This window comes from Capricornis sumatraensis, chromosome 5, assembly GCF_032405125.1.
Source record: "Capricornis sumatraensis isolate serow.1 chromosome 5, serow.2, whole genome shotgun sequence".
Lineage (NCBI taxonomy): Eukaryota > Metazoa > Chordata > Mammalia > Artiodactyla > Bovidae > Capricornis > Capricornis sumatraensis.
The window spans coordinates 81,002,697-81,024,753 of record NC_091073.1 but is presented as its reverse complement, the minus strand read 5'-3'; the positions used below and the strand labels follow the sequence as shown (position 1 = coordinate 81,024,753).

General features: G+C 46.7%; 1 protein-coding gene across 1 annotated transcript in view; it reads left to right on the top strand.

Annotated features, from left to right (window-relative positions):
- The window catches only part of ADCY1 (adenylate cyclase 1), a 98,002-nt gene that overhangs the window by 68,520 nt on the left and 7,425 nt on the right, over window positions 1-22,057 (top strand). Inside the window, exons 13-17 of the mRNA XM_068973245.1 lie at window positions 156-412; window positions 691-817; window positions 15,432-15,548; window positions 16,355-16,501; window positions 17,119-17,217. Coding sequence (XP_068829346.1) covers window positions 156-412; window positions 691-817; window positions 15,432-15,548; window positions 16,355-16,501; window positions 17,119-17,217 — 747 coding nt within the window. The remainder of the gene's footprint in view (window positions 1-155; window positions 413-690; window positions 818-15,431; window positions 15,549-16,354; window positions 16,502-17,118; window positions 17,218-22,057) is intronic.

Genomic DNA, 22,057 nt, shown 5'->3' with positions numbered 1-22,057 from the left:
CAGAAGGGCCGTGAGCAGGCAGGAGTATCTGAAACTTGCCTCTTGGCACCAAGGGAGTGGGTTGGAGTGGAGGCCATAGCGGGCTGGGAGGAGGGTGCACCCTGTGTCCTGAGTGGGGCCCCTCCCACGCACCTGGTCCCTCCATCCTCCTCCAGGTGGGCTGCCTGCCTTGGTCCTGGAGCTCCAGTCCCAATGGGTCCCTGGTGGTCCTGTCTTCCGGGGGCCGGGACCCAGTGCTGCCTGCCCCGCCCTGCGAGTCTGCGCCCCACGCCCTGCTGTGCGGCCTCGTGGGCACCCTCCCGCTGGCCATATTCCTGCGGGTCTCCTCCTTGCCAAAAATGATCCTGCTCGCCGTGCTTACCACCTCCTACATCCTCGTCCTGGAGCTCAGCGGGTACACGAAGGCCATGGGGTAGGTACGCTGCTCCCGCCAGAGCCGCTGGCCAGGCGTTGCCAGTGTCTGCCTGGGGCCCTGTGTTCCAGTCTGCTGACTAGAAACTCGTTGAGCTGGGGTTGCTCCCTGTCTTCACCTGGGCCCATATGCTAGTGAGTTCCTGGGTTTCTCTGTGGATGAGGCTCTCAGCCTGGGTCGTTCCTGGGCACCCCTGGGGCTGTCGCATCTGAGAACCCCCGAGGATGGGCCTCGTGTTCTTGGCACTGAGATTGGCTTCCTTCCTTCTCTTCCCCCAGGGCCGGTGCCGTCTCAGGGCGCAGCTTCGAGCCGATCGTGGCCATCCTGCTATTCTCGTGCACGCTGGCCCTGCACGCCCGGCAGGTGGATGTCAAGCTGCGGCTGGACTACCTCTGGGCGGCCCAGGCAAGAGGAGACCCTCTGCTTCCTGTGGGGGGTGGTGGTAATCAGGGGATCCCTTGGGAGGAGTTTCAGGTGGGGGCTCCTGGCTGGACGCCAGTGGCCATGTGGGCATCACTGTTGGGTGGAGGAGGCTGTGGTGGGGCCAAGGAGCAAGATGGCAGGAAGGCAGGAGGGGGACAGCCTGATGAACCCTGTCTGATGGTCAGAGGTGGGCTGCTTTGCTGGCCGTGAGCTTCCACTCCCCACAGGTGTTCTGGCAGAGGGACTCAGCCTCAGTAGGCTAGACAGGACAGCAGGTCTCATCAGGGTCCTGGGAAACCCCTGAGGTTGTCTCATCTCACATGGCCTATTCCAGATTGAGTAGGTCTGCTCTGGGGGCCAGAAACCCATATTTTTACAGTGCACACGGGGGAATTCTGACATGAGAGGCCTGGGGGAGAGGGAGGAGTGGCAGACCTGGGGGGTGTCCTAGGCCCTGAGGCCGGTGACAGGTGGTGACCCCCAGAGTTCACACTGCTCGCCTGCCCGGAGCCAGTGCATAGGTGCACAGCTCAGCCCAGGTCACGTGTGGTGTGGTGTGTCTCTGCATCCCACTCCTTGCCCACTCTGTGTCCTCTTGTCACCCTCTCCATGCATCCTTGTCCCCTGCTCCTCTGTACCCACTCCTTGTCACCCGCTCTGGGTCCCTGGCCCTGGGAACCTAGGCCTTCTTTCTGGTCCAGAGTTCAGGCTCCGTTGATGCAACTTGCTCACTTCTTGGCTCTGAACAGATTGCCTCCCCTTGTTTCCTCGACTAAAAGTGGGGAGGCAGGTGTGCAGTAGAACAGAGGCTGCAGGAGGGTCTTGTCATTTTGACACATGAAGAAGAAGCCCTTGGCTGTCTGGGGGAATTCGCTCTGTTCAATCCCCACAGCAGCCCTGCTCGGGAGGTGGGATCACAGATGGGGATCAGCTATGGATTAACATGCCCAGGGCCAGAACTGGAATGTCCAGGGGTCCTGGCGGGTCTGAGGTGGGTGAGAGCATCTGCATACCAGGAACCAGAGTGTAGCCAGGGGTCCATCCCAGAGCTGCAGCTCAGGGGCATCCATCACTGGACCCCAAACAGGTGCGGCCCAGGGGGCCACAGAGAGAAGGCTGTGGCTGTGGGTGCACAGGTGGCTGGGTGCACCCTGCCGTCGCCCCATGTTCTGTGCAGAGGGGCAGGCTCAGACAGGCCTACTGGGAGCCCAGGCTCCTCCTGTGCTGCCTGCCCACATCCTTTCTTCAGGAAGATGTGTGACTCCTGTCCACATCCTGTGGTAGAATAGGCAGGAGGTGGGTGGTCAGTGACTGAGGCCCTGGTCAGCTGTGTCGGGTGGGCCTGGAGTTAGGTGGTCTTCGTCCCAACCCCCACAAATCCCCCTGGGGTCTTTGTGACTCTCTTACCTGGTCCTCAGTCCAGTGGGGTGATGATTCAAATCCTGTGTGGAAGTGTGTTGGTTGGGTTCTGCCGAAAGGAGGTTTATTCCAGGGACTGGCCTGCGAGTTATGGAGGCTGAGAAGTCCTAGACACCAAGTGCCACTTCAGTTCAGTTCAGTTCAGTCACTCAGTTGTGTCCGACTCTTTGCGACCCCATGAACCGCAGCACACCAGGCCTTCCTGTCCATCAGCACTTGCTGTGAGAGAATAGGAGCGCTGGCGCTTGAGGGTGGTGAAGATGGACACCCAGCTCAGGCCAAGAGTGGAGTTGCCCCTTCTCTGCCTTTTCCTTTTATACAGAAGGATTGGATGATGCCCACCCCCTTGGCTGGAGTGGAGGACATCTTCCCATGGTCCAGCCTCTCAGAGCTAATCTCTCCTATGTGTCCTTACACAGACACACCCAGAAATGATGCTCACCAGCCATCTGGGTGCTCTGTGGCCCATCAAGTTGACACATACAATTAGCCATTGCACTGAGGAATAATTAGTTTCCTTGCCAATGGGCTTGGCTGGGGCCCTAGCACATAGTAGGTGCAGACACCCTGCTCCCGACATCTGACAGGCTGTAAGTTTCAGTGGACTCCCTCAGGACAGCCGCTGCTGAGTGTTCTCACTATGGGAAGGAGGGGTAGGGGATAGAGGGGTAGGCTGCCTGTGATGGGGGCAGAAGGTAGTGACCACGCTGATGAAAACTATTGTCTACCCTTAAGTTAACCTGGAAAAGGTAAGATGCTAGTTAAGCAGGTTTCTGTGTGCACACTGGGGCAGGTTATATCTTCAAGATCATGAGGAATTACTCCATTACTTGGGGCAAACAAAAGAAAGAAAATGTGTGTGTGTGTGTGTGTGTGCACGTATATTCTGTATGTATGTATATCTGTGCGCACATAGGTACACTAGGTGAAAAACTTGGCTTATTTATTCCTTTTTATGTAGCAGCTTTACTGAGTTGTAATTCACTTCCCACAAGATTCACTCACTATACAAAGTGTACAGTTCAGTAGTTTTCAATATAGTCACACAATTGTGCAGCTGTCACCACAGTCAATTTTAGTACAGTTTTGTGTCCCCCAAGGGACCCCTGTAAGCATCAGCAGTCACTCCCCGTTTCTGACCACCCCCAGTGCTGAACCACCGTCTGCTTTCTGTCTCCGTGGATTAGCCTGCTTCTTCCACTCTTCAGCCTGTGTGTACTTTTAAGTCAGTGCCTGTTCTGGACAGACTAACTCCCTGTGTGTGGCCAGTGGGAGCCCTGAACCAGGCTTTGGAGGGAGAGCCCCCTAATTCTCTGATTCTAAGGGGCTGTGGCCCAGCCCTGTCTTCACTCCATACCTGGCTTCTGGATTCCAGGTGGGCAGGGAGCTGCTGAGATCTGAACCCCGCATTCCCTCTCCACGGGCAGAGATTCCAGGTGGGCTGTCTATACAGAATTGGCCCCAGTTCTTAGGCAGCGGGGCAGGGGTGGTGGTGGTGAGGGCATGCAAGTGGTGCACCCGATTCTGGCTCGTACTCCTCCTCGAGGGGCTCTGGCTACTGCCTTCGTGAGTGCTAAAGCCAGGCCGCCGCTCCCAGGCATGCCCATGTGATACCCAGCCAGCCTTCCGGAAGTGCCTGGGCTTCTCTGGGCCTCTTGGATGCTTGAGAGTTGGTCGTGGGAGGGCGGGAGGGGCTGGTGTTGAGGAAGGGAGACAAGGTGTGTGACAGGAGGGGGACCTTCACAGAGACCTCATGGGGGCGGGGTGGTGAGGAGGCCATCCAGAACTCCGCCTTCTCTGTGGGCAGCCAGGGTGGCAGGGTCCCATCCCTGACTCTGGAAGGCAGCCTGGTGGTGGAGTGTGTTGGAGCAGGGGGCCTGGGGAGGGACCCTGGGGGAGACACCACCATTACAGGGGCCACCAGAAGGGCACTTTTGAAGTGGCTGGGTGGAGCCTGGGCAGGGTTGGCCATTGGAAAAGGGGCTAAGATGGAGGTGGGCACAGTCTCAGGCACATATCACTCAGTCTGGGCAGAGGGCAGAGGGCACATTTCTGAGTGACAGTGTCAAGAGAGCTGTGGCACTGGACCATCTGAAAGGTGGGTCAGGGTAGGGCGACCCTAGACTGGTGCAGTGACCAGGGCTGCACAGTAGAGCCCCCATCCCAGACCTCGGGGGCGAAGGAGTGGTTCCCAGAACCAGGACAAGGCGGGCCCCCAGACAGGATTCACCGCCTTCGTCCAAGGGATGTGGCCAGCCTGCAGTGACCATGCTGGGAGGGACCTCGTCACCCTCTGCTCCCTGCCTCCCAGCTCCTGCCTGATGCTTCCAGCGGCAGAGTCCAACCAGAAACTGTGAGGGGGCCGGTAGGTAGAGTCCTCTGGCCTGGCCCTGGGTCAGCACAGATGTCAGGGGAAGAGAGCAGTGCACACCATTCCTGGAAAGGCCATCTGGCCACTGCAGCTTGCCAAAACCTTGCCAGGTAATGGAGGACAGCCTCTTTGTGGTAGACTGCGCTGCTGAACTTGGTCTTGTCCCGCTCTGGCTGGCTCTCCAGGCTGACCAGACTGGCTGGTCTCAGAGATGTGTCTACCCTGCCATCAGCTGGCCCCTCTGGTTTAAGGTCTTTCAGTTAGGAATAGACACTCAGAACTAGAGAAGAACGGACTTAGGATGAGCTGGGAAGAGCTGGATCGGTCTGGGGGTGTGTGAGATGGTTCCCACTCCTTGACTAGATGCTTGCTCTGGATCTCACTCTCAGTGGGACTGAGGCCCTTGCTGTTGGCTCTCCCAACTGGGGACTCCCTCCCCCAGGGCAAGCAGTTTCTTTCAAATGGGTTGGCAAGGGCCATTCTAGGCACTGCTGCTGCTAAGTTGCTTCAGTCATGTCCAACTCTGTGCGACCCCATAGACGGCAGCCCACCAGGCTCCCCCGTCCCTGGGATTCTCCAGGCAAGAACACTGGAGTGGGTTGCCATTTCCTTCTCCAATGCGTGAAAGTGAAAAGTGAAAGTGAAGTCGCTCAGTCGTGCCCGACTCTTCACGACCCCATGGACTGCAGCCTACCAGGCTCCTCCATCCATGGGATTTTCCAGGCAAGCGCACTGGTGTCCCTTTATCTTTTTAAGACTTTTTTTTTTTTTTTGATGTGAACCATTTTTAAAGTCTTTACTGAATTTGTTACAGTATTGTTTCTGTCTTATGTTTTAGTGTTTTGACTGCATAGCATGTGGGATCTTAGTTCCTGGACCAGGGATTGAACATGCACCCCCTGTGTTAGAAGGGGAGGTCTACCACTGAACCTTCAAGGAAATCTCTGGTGTCCCTTTAAATGTTATTAAGTCCAGTGGTTGACCCTGTCCTGGGATTCTCCTTCAGCAATACCCCTTGTACACCCAGCCCCACTGTGAAATGAACTTTCCAGGCAGTTTGGTGCAAAAGAGAACCTCTGTGTCATGGAGGGAAGGCTTGCCTGTACGGAACACATTGACGTATTTTTCTAAGGACATGTAACATGAAACGCCTCACTTTCCTGTAAACACAACAAAACAAAAACATTTCTAGACTTTGCCCGTTTGTCCTGTGGATATTTAAGTCTGTCATGTGCATATCAGAGTGCCTCAAACTATTGCAAAACTCCCAGACCAAAGGCTCATTGGTTAATTATTTATTGAGACCCAATTGGTTCTATAAGCCTAGACAAACAGATGGGCTTTTCCTTCCTGATGACTTCTCAACCTCTTAATCTGTAACTATCAGAATGCTTTTGCTCCAGTGATTTTTTTTTTCTTTGAACTCAATGGATAATCATGATGACAATTATAATAAAACAATTTCTCTACAAGGAATATCTATTCTGAGGGTAATTTCCATTTGTGCAGCTGCTGTTCTCGGCACTCAGAGCAGGGCCTGGCTCAGACATGGAGCTTTTGATCACTGGGCCGAGCTGAGGCCAGCTGCACCTCCTCCTTCAGTCACTTCCCTTCCCAGGCCTCCTTTCTCCACATGTGGGACAGTAACCTGGTCCTTGGGATTAAGTTCATGCCACCCAGTTCATGACCCTTGTTTCACATCTGAAATGCCATGTGTGTTGTTCATCCTGTTCTCTGTTCTTGGCCCCTGGTGTCACCACTGGGACTTGGGTTGAGAACACTCTTCACTGAGGACACTGCTTCTGGGTTTATCATGGCTGTGTTCCGAAACACAGTGCCAAGGAAATGCCCACAGAATCAAACACTGGTGCTGAACCTTGGGCTCTGAGTCCAGGAATGTCCCCCACCCAAGGGAAATCAGACCTGTCACCATGTTGGGAAGTGCAGACAGCCTGGGGTGGCCCTCTCTCTGCGCCTGGTGTCCTGCCTGGCTCCATCAGTAGCTGCTTATCGAGGACCTGATCTACACCAGGCCTTGTATGGGGACATTCATGTAGTGGAGCATAACCCTGCCCTGAATGCCCAGAGGCTGATAAAGGATTAAATGTGTCAGTCATAGATGATTCCAGAACAGTGATAGAAGTGCCATTGTATTGACAAAACAGCCCATAGCCTGACCCAGCCCTCAAGTCAGTGACATCAAGGAATTAGCCAGGGAGAGGTTCCATGGCTGTTGGATGGTGTTTTATAGATGTCAGTTAAATCAGGTTGCTGACAGCGTCCTTCAGGTCTTCTGTACCCTTACTGATTTTCTCTCTAGTCGTTCTGTCAAGTTTAGAGACAATGGTGTTGGAAATATCCAGCTATACCTGTAGATAGAGATTCCAACACCATTCTCTCTAACTTCTTAAAGTTCTATCAGTTTTTGTTTTATGTAGTTTGATGATCTGTTTTTACATGCATAAATGTTTAGGATTATGTCCTCTTGATAAATTGAAACCTTTGTCCCTCTTATCAAAAAAGACCCTTTCATATATCTTCAGTTCAGTTCAGTCGCTCAGTCATGTCCGACTCTCTGTGACCTCATGGACTGCAGCGCACCAGTCTTCCCTGTCCATCACCAGCTCCTGGAGCTTGCTCAAATTCATGTCCGTTGAGTTGGTGATGCCATCCAACCATCTCATCCTCTGTTGTCCCCTTCTCCTGCCTTCAATCTTTCCCAGCTTCAGGGTCTTTTCTTTATAGTCAGTTGTTTGCATCAGGTGGCCAAAGTATTGGTGCTTCAGCTTCAGCATCAGTCCTTCCAATGAATATTCATGTCTGATTTCCTTTAGGATTGACTGGTTTGATCTCCACAGTTCAAACTATTTTCAGGCTAAAACAAAAACTCTAAATAAATAGTGAACCTTAAAAAAAAGAGACCTTTTCCTAAGTAATGTGCTTCACTCAGCAGTCTGTTTTGTCTGATATTAATATAGGTAATCCAGCTGTCTTGTTAAGTCTTTCTCCTCATTTTACTTATTGTATTGTAAAGGTTACTTATGTAACCTTATATAATAATTTATATAATATATATTATATAATATATAAATATATAATATATATTATATTATAATTATATAAAATATATAATTATATAATATATATTATATGATTAATATATATAATTTATTAATATATATAAATTATATATTATATTATATATTATATAATTTATATATAATATAATATATAAAATTATATGTCATATTATATATATTATATAATATAATAATACTATATTATATTACATATTATATAGTATATATTATACAATATAATAATACTATATTATATTACATATTATATAGTATATATTATACAATTATTATATATTAATATATAACATATTAATTATATTATATTATATAAACATGTTTATAATTATTTATTTATAATATATATTATATTTATATATTATATAAATATTATATAATTATATATTAATTATATAATATAATAAAATATATAATAATATATAATATATATAATTTATATAATAAAGGTTACTTATATAACCTTATTGTATTTTTTTTTTTTGGTATAGCAGAGTTTTATTAAAGTATAAAAAGGGACAGAGAAAGCTTCTGGCCTAGACATCAGAAGGGGGTCAGAGAGTGCCCTCCTGCTAGTTTTTACCAGATGTTTTATGTCTGTTAGAAAGCTATTAATCAGATAAGAGAGACACCTCAAGGCTGACGGAGTTTCACCAGTCTTCTCTCCCACAATATGCATTTTTGAGATAGGATGGCACGAGGTGTTATCATCCCCCAGCCATAAAACAATTGATATGAATACTTGTGTGTTGAGCCAAAAGTTAGTCTTAGGTGGAACCATTTCGAAGAAAGGCAAATTCCAAAGCAAATACATAGATTTTGCGAATACAGAGCAAGTACACAAATCTATTACTGTAGTTAAGAAAAGCATTTCCATAAGAAAAATGGATTGATTAGCTTGAGGTTCAAGAAAAGTTAAGTTCAGGTGGAACTGGGTGTCATCATGGCAACACAGAATTTTAAGAGAAAAAAGTCTGACACTTGAAGTTTATTTCCTCCTGCTGCTTAAGGGAGAGATTGAAAAATATCTGACACTTGCAGCCTGTTTCCTCCGTTTGGAGACCCCTGGCTTTCCTGCCTGTTACCCTCTCATTCCCCCCTCTTCTTTTAGGAGAATTATGTTGCCTAGGGGAAGGGGCATCATGTTCATTTCATAACTACTTCCTGCTGTTGAGGGTCGTGGTCCCTAAATTGTTGAGGCAACATATTCTCCTAACCCTCATATGTAGTCTCTCATCCAGGGGCCCCAGGTAATAGTTGGAGGAGGCTGTGGCACTCATAGGAGCCTGGACAACCTATTATAACTTAAAACCTTTTAGATGGTTAGAAACAAACCACATTTTACAGTTACAGATGTAAGGCAAAATAGTCATTAAACCAAGTTAAAACCAAATCAAAATTAAAAGTCAGATTGTGTCTATAGTTAAGGTACAATATGTTCAGTTCAGTTCAGTTCAGTCAGTCGTGTCCGACTCTTTGCGACCCCATGAATTGCAGCACGCCAGGCCTCCCTGTCCATCACCAACTCCCAGAGGTCACTCAGACTTACGTCCATCTTAGGATTGTTAGATGTCATCAGATCAAGAAGAGGCATCACATATGGTTGTTGTTGGTGAAGGTATTCGCAGACTTGAAGAAAGTCCTTTCTTTGAAGTGGAGTAACCCACCATGGGAAGCCTTCAATTGATGATGAGATTGAAAAGCTGAAAGCTGAGTCAAATAGTTCCAAGGCTTTAGGATCTATGACAATATCTGTATGCAAAAACAGTCTGTTATAGAGACAGTCCCTTCTTCTTATGGGCAGTTTGAGCCCTCATTAAAGCTACAGGTAGGACTTTAAACCAACTGTCTTTTGTTTCTTGAGTTAGCTTACATGGGTGTCTTTTAATAATGTTGTTAGCCTTTTCAACTTTTTCTGAAGATTGGGGTCTCCAGAAACAGTGTAAGTGGTATTCTATTCCTAGAACTTTTGACACCCCTTGAGTTACAGCAGCTTTAAAGACAGAGCCATTGTCACTCTGAACTTTATAGAGTTTAAGATCCCACTTACATCGTGAGAAGTCAGTGAGAAGATTTTGCCCATTCATTAACCTCGGGCTTTAGTGAATACTGCTTTTGATGTGAAAATAGGTGAGGGTCATTGAGCTTGACAATGATAGGAGCAGCATTTTGTGCTCAACCCATAGTTTTTCCATCAGCCCACACTCTAGGATTTGCATTTATTAATGGGAGAGAAAGAGCAGGCTCCATATTTATGAAAACAGAGGCTTGGACCTTGTTCAATATATCCCTCCCCAGAAGGAGTGAGGGAGACTCTGGCATGATAAGAAACTCGAGAAAATAGTACAGAGTCCCAGTTGCAGTTTGAAGGATGACTGAAATAATAACATTTGACTCGTCCAGACAGTCCCGTTATGGTAGTGGATCAGGAGGAAAGTGGGCCAGGGGCTTCAGTGAGCACAGAGAAGGTTGCCCCAGTGTCTAAAAGAAAATTGGACTGATTGACCTGGAATTGTTAAAACCCGGGGTTCCTCAGGTATAATTAGGATGGGAGCTTGTGTGGGGACCCCTGGGCACCTTTGGTCCTGATTGTCCTGAGAGCCTGACCTCTGGGGCCTACACCTCGGAGGGCAGTCTCTTCTCCAGTATGGTCCTTTGCAGACTGGACATGGAGCTGGGGGTGGCTTAGATGCCTGATGGCAATCCCACTTGAGATACCCCTCCCTTTTCACCTGGGTCCCTCTGGGCACTTTTCCTCAGGCTGTTTCAGAGCAGGTCTAACAGCCACTGTTGGGGCTTCAGTCTATTGCCTGGTTCTTTTTTGCCTGCTATTTTCCTCCTTATATTCTCAACCATAATATACTGCCTGAGCCAGCTACAACAGTTCTTCTAAAGATTGATCTGGTTCGAACGCCTGTTTTTGTAACTTATAGCAGATATCTGGAGCTTAATGAGAGAGAAATTTATCTTCTAAGACCATTTCTCCCTCTGTGCTTTTAGGATCAACATCAGTAAACTTGCGGAGAGCCTCACATAGTCTGTTTAGGAATTTAATAGGAGGTTATCAGGAATTTCCTTCTCTCCCTGTTCTATGTCAGTCAACTTAGCATAGTCTTAGCTTGTGCTCGCTTGAGTCCTTCAAGAATACATCAGGCAAAGCAGTTCTGTTATGGGAACTGCTTGGCTCCCAGTAGGAAGGAGGGCTATTTCATGATCCTTATTTTCCCTTGTCTCACGTTCAAGCCATTCATCTCCAAAAGTAGTAGCTTCCCTCAAAACTTGAGTTCTCGAGTTTGGAGTTAGCCTGTCTGGCCCAAGACATACATTACATCTCTCCAAGTAAGGTCACAAAGTTAGCCCTATAAAGGCTTCTGTGAACTTTTCTGGATCCTCTAGAAAGTCTGGACCACAGTTGGTATGGTTTGAATTTCTACTGAGACTGAGGAATCCCCTCCTGAAAGGGTGCCTTTGACTCTCAGCCTATTCAGTTGGGAGCCCCAGATACAGGGGCAAAGTAAGAGGACAGGAGGGAGCTGAAGGTTTCACACCCAAATCTGCACCGTTAGGACATAGGTCTGGCATGTCTTGCAGAGAGATAAAGAGCAACACATATGGCACTTCTACCCATTTCTCTTGTTTTCTATGGAACCTGTCTAGTTGTAAAATAGTATCATAATTAAGAGACCTTTCAACAGGCCAGCGTTCCCTGTCTTCTAAAGGATACTGGGCCATTCAATATCACAGAAGAAGATCAGGCATGTCTTTTTAAATTCTGGAGATCAAACTTGTCCCAGCTTTTAAAGAATACATGTTAAAGGAGTGGTTCTGGAACTGCTAGCTCCCATCTGTAAGCGAGAAAAAAGCGGCATCCACAGCTGTGGCTTTTTTCAACTGGAAGTGCCCTTCCCTGCTCTAGATGGGGGTGTAGACAGACTCTCCACCAAAGCTTTGCTTCCCTGGTCGGACTTAGTCTGTCCCTTACCAATGCAGGCGTTTTACTCACTCCTCCTGGTTCTACCACCGAGGCCGGGTGGAGATGCACCAGGGGGTGCATTCCAGATAGCATCCCAAGCTGGTTTAGTTTCATACCACCAAGACCTTTGTTTGATTTGCCCTTTTCTCTGATGCCACCTGAGGTGGAGCAGAGTAGTTTTCCCAGAATGTTTCCCAAGCCAGGACTTCTAGGGGAAGCATGTGTCCATGCACATTCCTGTGTGCAGGCCTGACTGCAGGAGAAGCAGTGAGTCATAAAGGGATGAGCAACAGCCACGATGTCCTTTCTGAGTGTCACCATGCCAGTATATGTGAGGCAAAAGAGGTGGGGGAGGGTTGGCTAGCAAGGAAAAAGTGATTTTTGTTCCCGAGCTGTTAGGGCCAGTCCTTCCAGTTCATTTCCACAGATTCCACAAAAGGAATACCTAAGGAGTTGAGACAAAAGCCACCACGAAGCCTCCTCTGGTCCACTAAGAGCTAGTGCTACCCAAGGAAGAAGCCCATTGCACTTCCAATTTGACCAGATCCTGCAGCTCCTGATCTGTGTCCTCAAAAACCTCGTGGTCACCAGCAGTGCTTCTGTCCACATAGAGAGGAGACACAGCCATGACAAAGACTGTCAGATCGCTTGCCCCTGAGGCCGGCAGCGAAGAGCGTGACCTCTAGCCTGAGAGACATTGCTGGAGCTAGAGCTCCGCCTCGCTCCCAAACATGCTCTTGTAACTTTTGGCTCCTAGCAAGGCTAGGCGCTTCCGTGACTACCAAGTTTGGGGTCTGAGTAAAACTACATAGTAACGGCATGAATCACAAGTCCACATAATCTATGATCCAACAGATTATGTTAGTAGTTCTGATTCCCCACGAAATTATGAAATGGTCAAAGAGACCAGGAAAAGGTGACGGAGAAAGGAAAGTTCGGTCCACATGCTTTGCCCATCTCTGGCCGCTCCGCTAGCAGGGACCTTGGGCGACTCTTGGCATGGGCAGGTTGGTATAAATCCTGGACAGGGCTCCCCTTTTTGGGGCTGCCTTCAGTCATTGTGAGTCACAGGGAAACTGCAGAGGAGGGCTCGTCACTTGCTTCGTGCAGGGCGTGTCATTCGTTCACACAAGCACACCGTAGATGTAGTAAAGTAAAGCAGAAAACGTGCATACCGAGAAAGCAGAGAGGCTAGAGCTCTGAGTGTTTTTACTTTGTCCTGAAGATCCCAGACAAGTGCCCAAGGTAGCTTATGGTGAACGACGTCAGATTCGTGATCTCCGAAGAAAAAGATTTAGCTTTGGGACCAGGGACCAGGCTTGATCACTCAAGAACTTCTGTATAGCAGAATTGCATTAAAGTGAGAAGAAAAGGCTTCTGACATAGACAGCAGAAGGGGGATGGAGAGTGCCCCCTTATTGTATCTTTTTATTTAAAGTGGATTTCTTGTAAGCAACATACAATTGGATCTTGCCTTTTAATCTAATTCCTAAATCTCTGCCTTTTAATTGAGGTCTTCAGATAATTTACAATTAGTGTGATTATTGATGTGATTGTATTTTAATCTTCCATGTTGCTGTTTCCTATTTGTCCCACCTGCCCATCTATTTGTTTTCTTTTCCCTCTTTTTCTACCTATTTGGGTTAATTAAATATTTTTATTGTTCTACTTGATCTGTATTTTTATTAGCTCTAACTGTTTGTTGTGTTATTTTAATAGATACTTAGCATTGTCTGTCTTCAAGTGGTATTATACTATCTTACATATAAGAACTTAATAACAATATATACATCAATTTTTTCCATCCTAGGGATTTTGCATTGACATCATCATAGACTTTATTTGTACATATATTATAACTCCCCAAATATATTATTATTTCCATCATAAATATTAAAGTTTACTTTAAAGATAGATTATAATGAAAAAGAATGTTTTTTGTTAACCCAGTTAGTTATGATTTCCGGTACTTTTCATTCTTTGTGCACTTCCAGGTTTCTATCCAGTGTTATCTTCCTTCTGCCTGAAGGGCATATGGTTCTCTCAAGTCTGTTGGTGATGAATACTTTCAGCTTTTGTATGTTTGAAAAACTCTTCATTTTGCCTTCATGATTGAAAGATATTTTTGCTGGGTTTAGGATTATGGGTTTTTGATTTTTAAAATTTTCCATATGTTAAAGATACAGTTCCACTGTCTTTTGTCTGGCATTGCTTTTTACGATATTGCTATCATCTTTATCGATGTTCCTCTGACCCCATCTCCTCTCGTGTTTCAGCCTCTTGACAGTGGGGTGGGGGCTCCTCTGTCCCCCATGTGGTCTGACGAGCCTGGTCCACTCTGAATCTCCCCTCTGCAGTGTAGCTGCTCTCTGTGGAGACAAGCACCAGCACTGATCCTCTGCTTAGCTGATGATTGTCCGTGCAGACGTCTCACAAAGGGCCTTTTCCTCAAGTGAGCCTAGTCCCAGAGTTAGAGATTAAGTTCTCACTTTGTGTGCTTTGGAAAGGTCATTTCCCTCTCTGTGCTTCTCCAAGAGTAGGTGGTTCTCAGAGCCTGGGTACCCCAAAGAGGGGCCTGTATACCCCGGAAGGCAAGTGAGACAGCACAGGAGGGTTTTGGAAGAGCACATCATGCTGGTTAGTTTATGTGTCAGCTTGGCTGGATCATGAGGTGTCCAGTTATTTGCCCATACATTATTCTGGGTTGGTCTGGGAGGGTATTTCTAGATGAGATTAGCATTTGAATCTGGACTCAGTAGAACAGATTCTCCTTCCTAATGTGGGTGGGCTTCATCCATCCATTGAAGGAGGCCTGAATAGAACAGAACGGTGGAGGAAGAGAGAAGTGGGGCCCCTCTTTCCTGGCTGCACCACCTGGGACGTCTCCACCCTCAGCCCCTCCTGGGTCTCAGACCTCCAGGAGTTACAGCACCAGATCTCCTGGGCCTCCAGTTTGCAGATGGCAGATGGTGGGGCTTCTCAGCCTGGAAATGGGGACTGAGCCCCTCACTGGCCTTTGAAAGTTCCAGCGGATCTGGGTGATGACTAGTGCAGAATTTCATGGGTCCTGTGGCCCCTAATGTTGATTCAGTCCCTCTGCTTGGTGGGGCCGTGGAGATGAACCTGGTATAGACCATCGGTGCACTTGGTGTTTAGTTTGGATGATTACAGAGAAGAGTGTGTCAAAGGTGTAGATGCAGAACTCTTGTTGAAGATGGTAAGGCAGACATGATTCAGGTCATGGTGTTGGGTGTAGGAACCACTGCAGTGGGGGAGAGAGGTGAAGCTCCGCCCTAAATGTAGCATGGACAAGAGGGGGTTTATAGTCAAGGAGCAGGGTCGGGGGTGGTGGATGGAAAATTATTAAGAGGAGACATCTGGGGTGAGGGATGTTCTGGCTGAACTGACCTAACAGGATTCAGGCTGAGAGTAGGTCACGTAGATCTAACATCACCTGGGGAGGGTTGGAGATGAGGACCATGATCAAATATCTGGGGTGATCAGATGTCAAGGATGGGGTATCTGGTTAAACTGACTTAGCAGGGTTCTTGCTAAAACTAGACACATGAACACGCCAAAGTCAAAACCCTGTTGGAAGAGGGTTCAGAGTCTGATCCAGGTGAGAATTTGTCACATGGCGGGGTGTCAAGTAAGGGAGTGTCATATGGTGGGCTGTCAAGTGAGGGAAGAAAGCATGAATGGGTGGCTGGGTGACTTAATGGAGGACCCCCTTCCCAGGCAGAGGAGGAGCGGGATGACATGGAGAAAGTGAAGCTGGATAACAAGAGGATTCTCTTCAACCTCCTGCCAGCCCACGTTGCCCAGCACTTCCTAATGTCCAACCCTCGCAACATGGTGAGCCTAGGGCCTGCATGCACTGAGGTGCAGTGGCCCCTCTGCCCACCCTCAAGGGCAGGGCCAGATCCAAGACTCCTGGGACTTGGGGTTGACAGGTGATCAGAATTGGCATGTCCTCCCCTTTGATCCTGGAAGAGAGCATAGCATCCACTGTCCCCACAAGAAAGGCAGGATACTGCAGTAAGTCACACATGAGGTTGCAAAATGCTGCCTCAAGGCCTGGGTGGCCCGCTTCTGGCTGAGTTTGGGCAGCAGGTGCCTTCGAAACCACACCCCACCTGCTTGGCTATTCACTGCCTTCTCTGTGCTCAGCGCTGTCTGGGTTGGTCTGAACATTCAAATGGCCACAACCTGCTGCAGTAAAACTCTGAAAGCACCTGGACAGCACAGAGCAGGGCTTACAAAAGCTGACTCAAGAATAAAGAGGCTCAGGCTAGGTTTTTAAGTCCTAAAGGCACAAGCCCCCAGGCTCAGCTTGACCAGCTTTGACCTGGAATAGATCTGGGGCTCATCTTTTCATCTTGCTGGGTCCAGGGCCAGTTGTTTTCCCAAAACAGTGTGTCCTTCCTAGGTGCCTCTGCCTCTATTTGAGGGGGCTCTGCACCCACCTATGAGCTGAATGACCCCCCCTCCCCCAATCATCCTAGATCCTCTGAGCCCCTTCCTGATGTGGCATGGGAGTCCCAGCACATCCTGGCAACCACATCTCAGGACCTGGTCTGCAGGGCCTGCCCCCAGTACTAGCCCTGAATGCTGCTCTGGCTGCCCATTCGCTGCCTGACCCAACCTTTGACACCCCCCAGGACCTGTATTACCAGTCGTACTCGCAGGTGGGGGTCATGTTTGCATCCATCCCCAACTTCAATGACTTCTACATTGAGCTGGATGGCAACAACATGGGGGTGGAGTGTCTGCGCCTTCTGAACGAGATCATCGCCGACTTTGATGAGGTAAGGGCCGCCCTGCAGTCCTGACACCCTGGGGCCTGGGTGTCCTGGGGTGCCCCCTCCTACAGAGTCCTGAATTGTGTCCACTGATGTAGCGTGTGCTCTGCGGACGGCATGGGGCCAGGGGCATCACATGTATTTTGTCTCCTTGGGAATCGCAGCCGATCGTGACATTTGAGGAGGAAACTTTGCCTTAAGATGGGGAGGGTGAGTGGTGGCGCCTGTGCTCTTCCTTGTGAATGCCAAGCTCAGGTGGGCAGCCTTACCTGCAGGATGGGGGGCAGGTATCTCTGCACTGTCCACAGCGGGCCTCCGGTCTGTGCCTGCTTCCCTCCCTGGGGCCTGTCCTCCTCCTGGGTGGTCGTGAGGCCAGCTGCTGGAGGATGGGGGTGTGTTCTGCACGGTTCTTCCTTGATGCCTCTTTTAAATGCCTTTGTTAGAGCCCCTGAGGCCTGCATTTCTCAGTTCAATCCCAGAACTTGTCTTGTGCCCAAATGAAGAAGACACATTGCTTTCCAGAATGCACCTATCTGCTCTGTGCTTGCTTCCGGCGGCTGTACACTGCTGTGACTTGTCTAAAATGTTATGTAACATTTAACAGTTTTGTGTTTCAAACAAAGCTCATGGACAAAGACTTTTACAAAGACCTAGAGAAGATCAAGACCATCGGGAGCACGTACATGGCTGCTGTGGGGCTGGCGCCCACTGCTGGGACCAAGGTGAGTGTGGACTGACAGGTGTGCCCTGTTCAGGGACTAGGTCCTGGCTCTGTCCCCAGCTGCCCAGGTTTCCATGGGCAGGCTCCATGCTGTGGGCCTCTGCATTGGATTAGGGAGCAGCCTGAAGGCTGTCTTGTCAGTGGCCAGCTCTCTGTAGTCACAGCCTTCTGTGAAAAAATCAATGCAGAATGCTGAACACAGGAACTTCCTCTAGCCCTGCCTGCTCACCCCTCCCCACACCCCCACTGCTATCCCGGCAACTGGCACTACTGAGTGTTCATCTCCCCAGACTGCCCCTATAAAAAGACAGAAAAAAGGAAGATGTAAAAAGAAGAAAAAGCCATGAATAGAAAGCAGTTATACATATGGTAGATGCTAACTGAATCAGCAGTCACCTTTAATGTGAGAGGTTTAATACATCAATTAAAAGGCAGAAATTGACAGAGTTGCTAAAATTCAAGACCCAACTAGGTTTTCTGCAGGAAGTACACTTTAAATATAAAGCCACAGATACACTGAAAATGAAAGAGATGCTAGCCCTGTTAAAATTTCAAGTAACTATCTTAATTTTAGACAAAGCAAATTTTAGATCAGGGAAAATTATCAAGGATGAAGAGGTACACTACAGAATGATAAAGAAGGTAATTCTCCAAGCATACATAGAAATCTTTGATATTTATGTACTTAACAACAGGAGGCAAAAACTGATAGAACTGCAAGGAGAAGTAGATGAATTCATTATTATAGTTGGAGACTTCAGTACCATGCTGTTGGTAATTGGTAGATCCAGTTGGCTGGAAATCTGTAAAGAGAACTGAACTGAACAACGTCATCAATCACCTGGATGTAATTGACATCTATAGACTACTTTATTGAAAAACAGCAGAATATACTTATTTTAAAGCTCACATGGGACATTTACCAAGATAGATCACATTCTAGGCCATAAAACAAGCTTAAAAAATTCAAAAGAATTGAAATAATGTAAACTATATTCTCAGACTAGAATGTGATTAAAATAGAAATCTACTGTTGTTGTTTAGTTGCTAAGTCTTGTCTGACTCTTTTGCTACCCCATGGACTGTAGCCTGCCAGGCTCGTCTCTCCTTGGGATTTCCCAGGCAAGAATACTAGAGTGTGTTGCCATTTCCTTCTTCAGGGGATCTTCCTAATGCATGTGTTGAACCCTCATCTCTTGTGTCTCCTAGATTGGCAGGTGGATTCTTTACCACTGAGATACCAAGGAAACCTTTGCTAGGAGAATCAATTACCAGGAAATAATTGGAAAATTCCAAAATATTTGGAGATGAAACAATATACTTGTAAATGATACAAAGGACACATGAGAAATCTCAAGAGAAGTTGAAAATATTTCAAACTAAATAAAAATGAAAATCAGTTCAATTCAGTCGCTCAGTCATGTCCTACTCTTTATGACCCCATGGACTGCAGCATGCCAGGCCTCCCTGTCCATCACCAACTCCCGGGGTTTACCCAAACTCATGTCCATTGAGTCGGTGATGCCATCCAATCATCTCATCTTCTGTCGTCCCCTTCTCCTTCTGTGAAAGTGCTGCACTCAGTTCAGTTCAGTTCAGTCTCTCAGTCATGTCTGACTCTTTGTAACACCATGAACCACAGCATGCCAGGCCTCCCTGTCCATCACCAACTCCCAGAGTCCACCCGAACCCATGTCCATTGAGTTGGTGATGCCATCCAACTATCTCATCTTCTGTCATCCCCTTCTCCTTCTGCCCTCAATCTTTCCCAGCATCAGGGTCTTTCAAATGAGTCAACTCTTCACATCAGGTGGCCAAAGTATTGGAGTTTCAGCTTCAATATCAGTCATTCCAATGAACACTCAGGACTGATCTCCTTTAGGATGGACTGGTTGGATCTCCTTGCAGTCCAAGGGACTCTCAAGAGTTTTCTCCAACACCACAGTTCAAAAGCATCAATTCTTTGGTGCTCAGCTTTCTTATAGTCCGACTCTCACATCCATACATGACTACTGGAAAAACCATAGCCTTGACTAGACGGACCTTTGTTGACAAAGTAATGTCTCTGCTTTTTAATATGCTGTCTAGGTTGGTCATAACTTTTCTTCCAAGGAGTGTCTCTTAATTTCATGGCTGCAGTCACCATCTGCAGTGATTTTGGAGCCCCCCAAAATAAAGTCAGCCACTGTTTCCACTGTTTCTCCATCTATCTGCCATGAAGTGATGGGACTGGATGCCATGATCTTATTTTTCTGAATGTTGAGCTTTAACCCAACTTTTTCACTCTCCTTTTTTACTTTCATCAAGAGGCTCTTTAGTTCTTCTTCACTTTCTGCCATAAGGGTGGTGTCATCTGCATATCAGAGGTTATTGATATTTCTCCTGGCAATCTTGATTCTAGCTTGTGCTTCTTCCAGCCCAGCATTTCTCATGATGTACTCTGCATATAAGTTAAATAAGCAGGGTGACAATATACAGCCTTGATGTAGTCCTTATCCTATTTGGAACCAGTCTGTTTTTCCATGTCGAGTTCTAACTGTTGCTTCCTGACCTGCATACAGGTTTCTCAAGAAATTCTCCATCAGAATTTTCCACAGTTTCTTGGGATCCACACAGTCAAAGGCTTTGGCATACTCAATACAGCAGAAATAGATGTATTTCTGGAACTCTCTTGCTTTTTCAATGATCCAGTTGATGTTGGCAATTTGATCTCTGGTTCCTCTGCTTTTTCTAAAACCAGCTTGAACATCTGGAAGCTCACGGTTCATGTATTGCTGAAGCCTGGCTTGGAGAATTTTGAGCATTACTTTACTAGTGTGTGAGATGAGTTCAATTGTGCAGTAGTTTGAGCATTCTTTGGCATTGCCTTTCTTTGGGATTGGAATGAAAACTGACCTTTTCCATTCCTGTGGCCACTGCTGAGTTTTCCAAATTTGCTGGCATATTGAGTGCAGCACTTTCACAGCATTGTCTGTTAGGATTGAAATAGCTCCACTGGAATTCCATCACCTCCATTCGCTTTGTTCTTAGTGATGCTTCCTAAGGCCCACTTGACTTCACATTCCAGGATGTCTGGCTCTAGGTGAGTGATCACACTGTTGTGATTATTTGGATCATGAAGATCTTTTTTGTACAGTACTTCTTTGTGTTCTTGCCACCTCTTCTTAATATCTTCTGCTTCTGTTAGATCCATACAATTTCTATCCTTTATTAAGCCCATCTTTGCATGAAATGTTCCCTTGGTAGCTCTAATTTTTTTGAAGAGATCTCTAGTCTTCCCCATTCTATTATTTTCTACTATTTCTTTGGACTGATCCTTGAGGAAGGCTTTCTTATCTCTCCTTGCTATTCTTTGGAACTCTGCATTCAAATGGGTATATCTTTCCTTTTCTCCTTTGCTTTTGGCTTCTCTTCTTTTCACAGGTATTTGTAAAGCCTCCTTAGACAGCCATTTTGCTTTTTTGCATTCCTTTTTCTTGGGGATGGTCTTGATCCCTGTCCCCTGTACAGTGTCATGAACCTCTATCCATAGTTCATCAGGGACTCTGTCTGTCAGATCTAGTCCCTTAAATCTATTTTTCACTTCCACTGTATAAATATAAGGTATTTGATTTAGGTCATACCTGAATGGTCTAGTGGTTTCCTCCACTTTCTTCAATTTAAGTCTGAATTTGGCAATAAGGAGTTCATGATCTGAGCCACAGTCAGCTCCTGGTCTTGTTTTTGCTGACTGTATAGAGCTTCTCCATCTTTGGCTGCAAAGAATATAATCAGTCTGATTTTGGTGTTGGCCATCTGGTGACGTCCACGTGTAGAGTCTTCTCTTGTGTTGTTGGAAGAGGGTGTTTGCTATGACCAGTGTGTTCTCTTGGCAAAACTCTATTTGCCTTTGCCCTGCTTCATTCTGTATTCTAAGGCCAAATTTGCCTGTTACTCCAGGTGTTTCTTGACTTCCTACTTCCACATTCCAGTCCCCTATAATGAAAAAGACATCTTTTTTGGGTGTTAGAATGAAGGGATGGAGCCAAAGCGAAAACAACACCCAGTTGTGGATGTGACTGGTGATAGAAGCAAGGTCTGATGCTGTAAAGAGCAATATTGCATAGGAACCTGGAATGTTAGGTCCATGAATCAAGGCAAATTGGAAGTGGTCAAACAGGAGATAGCAAGAGTGAATGTTGACATTCTAGAAATCAGCTAGCTTAAATGGACTGGAATGGGTGAATTTAACTCAGATGAACCATTATATCTACTACTATGGACAGGAATCCCTTAGAATGGAATAGCCATCATAGTCAACAAAAGAGTTCAAAATGCCGTACTTGGATGCATCTCAAGAATGACAGAATGATCTTTGTTTGTTTCCAAGGCAAATCATTCAATATCACGGTAATCCAAGTCTATGCCCCAACCAGTAATGGTGAAGAAGCTGAAGTTGAACTGTTCTGTGAAGACCTACAAGACCTTTTAGAACTAACAACCCCCGCCCCCCAAAAAAAAAGAAAATATGATATCAAAATTTGTGGTATGCAGAAAAAACAGTGCTTAGAGAGAAATTATGTCATTGAATTTATACGTTAGACAAGAAGACTAATTCAAATCAGAAAGCTTCCATCTTAGAAAAGTAAAAGTGAAAGTGAAGTCACTCAGTCATAAAGAAGGGCAATATAAACCTAAAGCAAAAGAAGGAAAGAAATAATAAAAATCTGAGCACATATGAATGAAATAAAAGAAAGTGAAGAAAATCAATGAAACCAAAAGTTGCCTCTTTGAAAAGATCAATAAATTTGATAATCTCTAGCCATGCTAACCAAGAAAAAGGGAGAAGACACAAATTACTA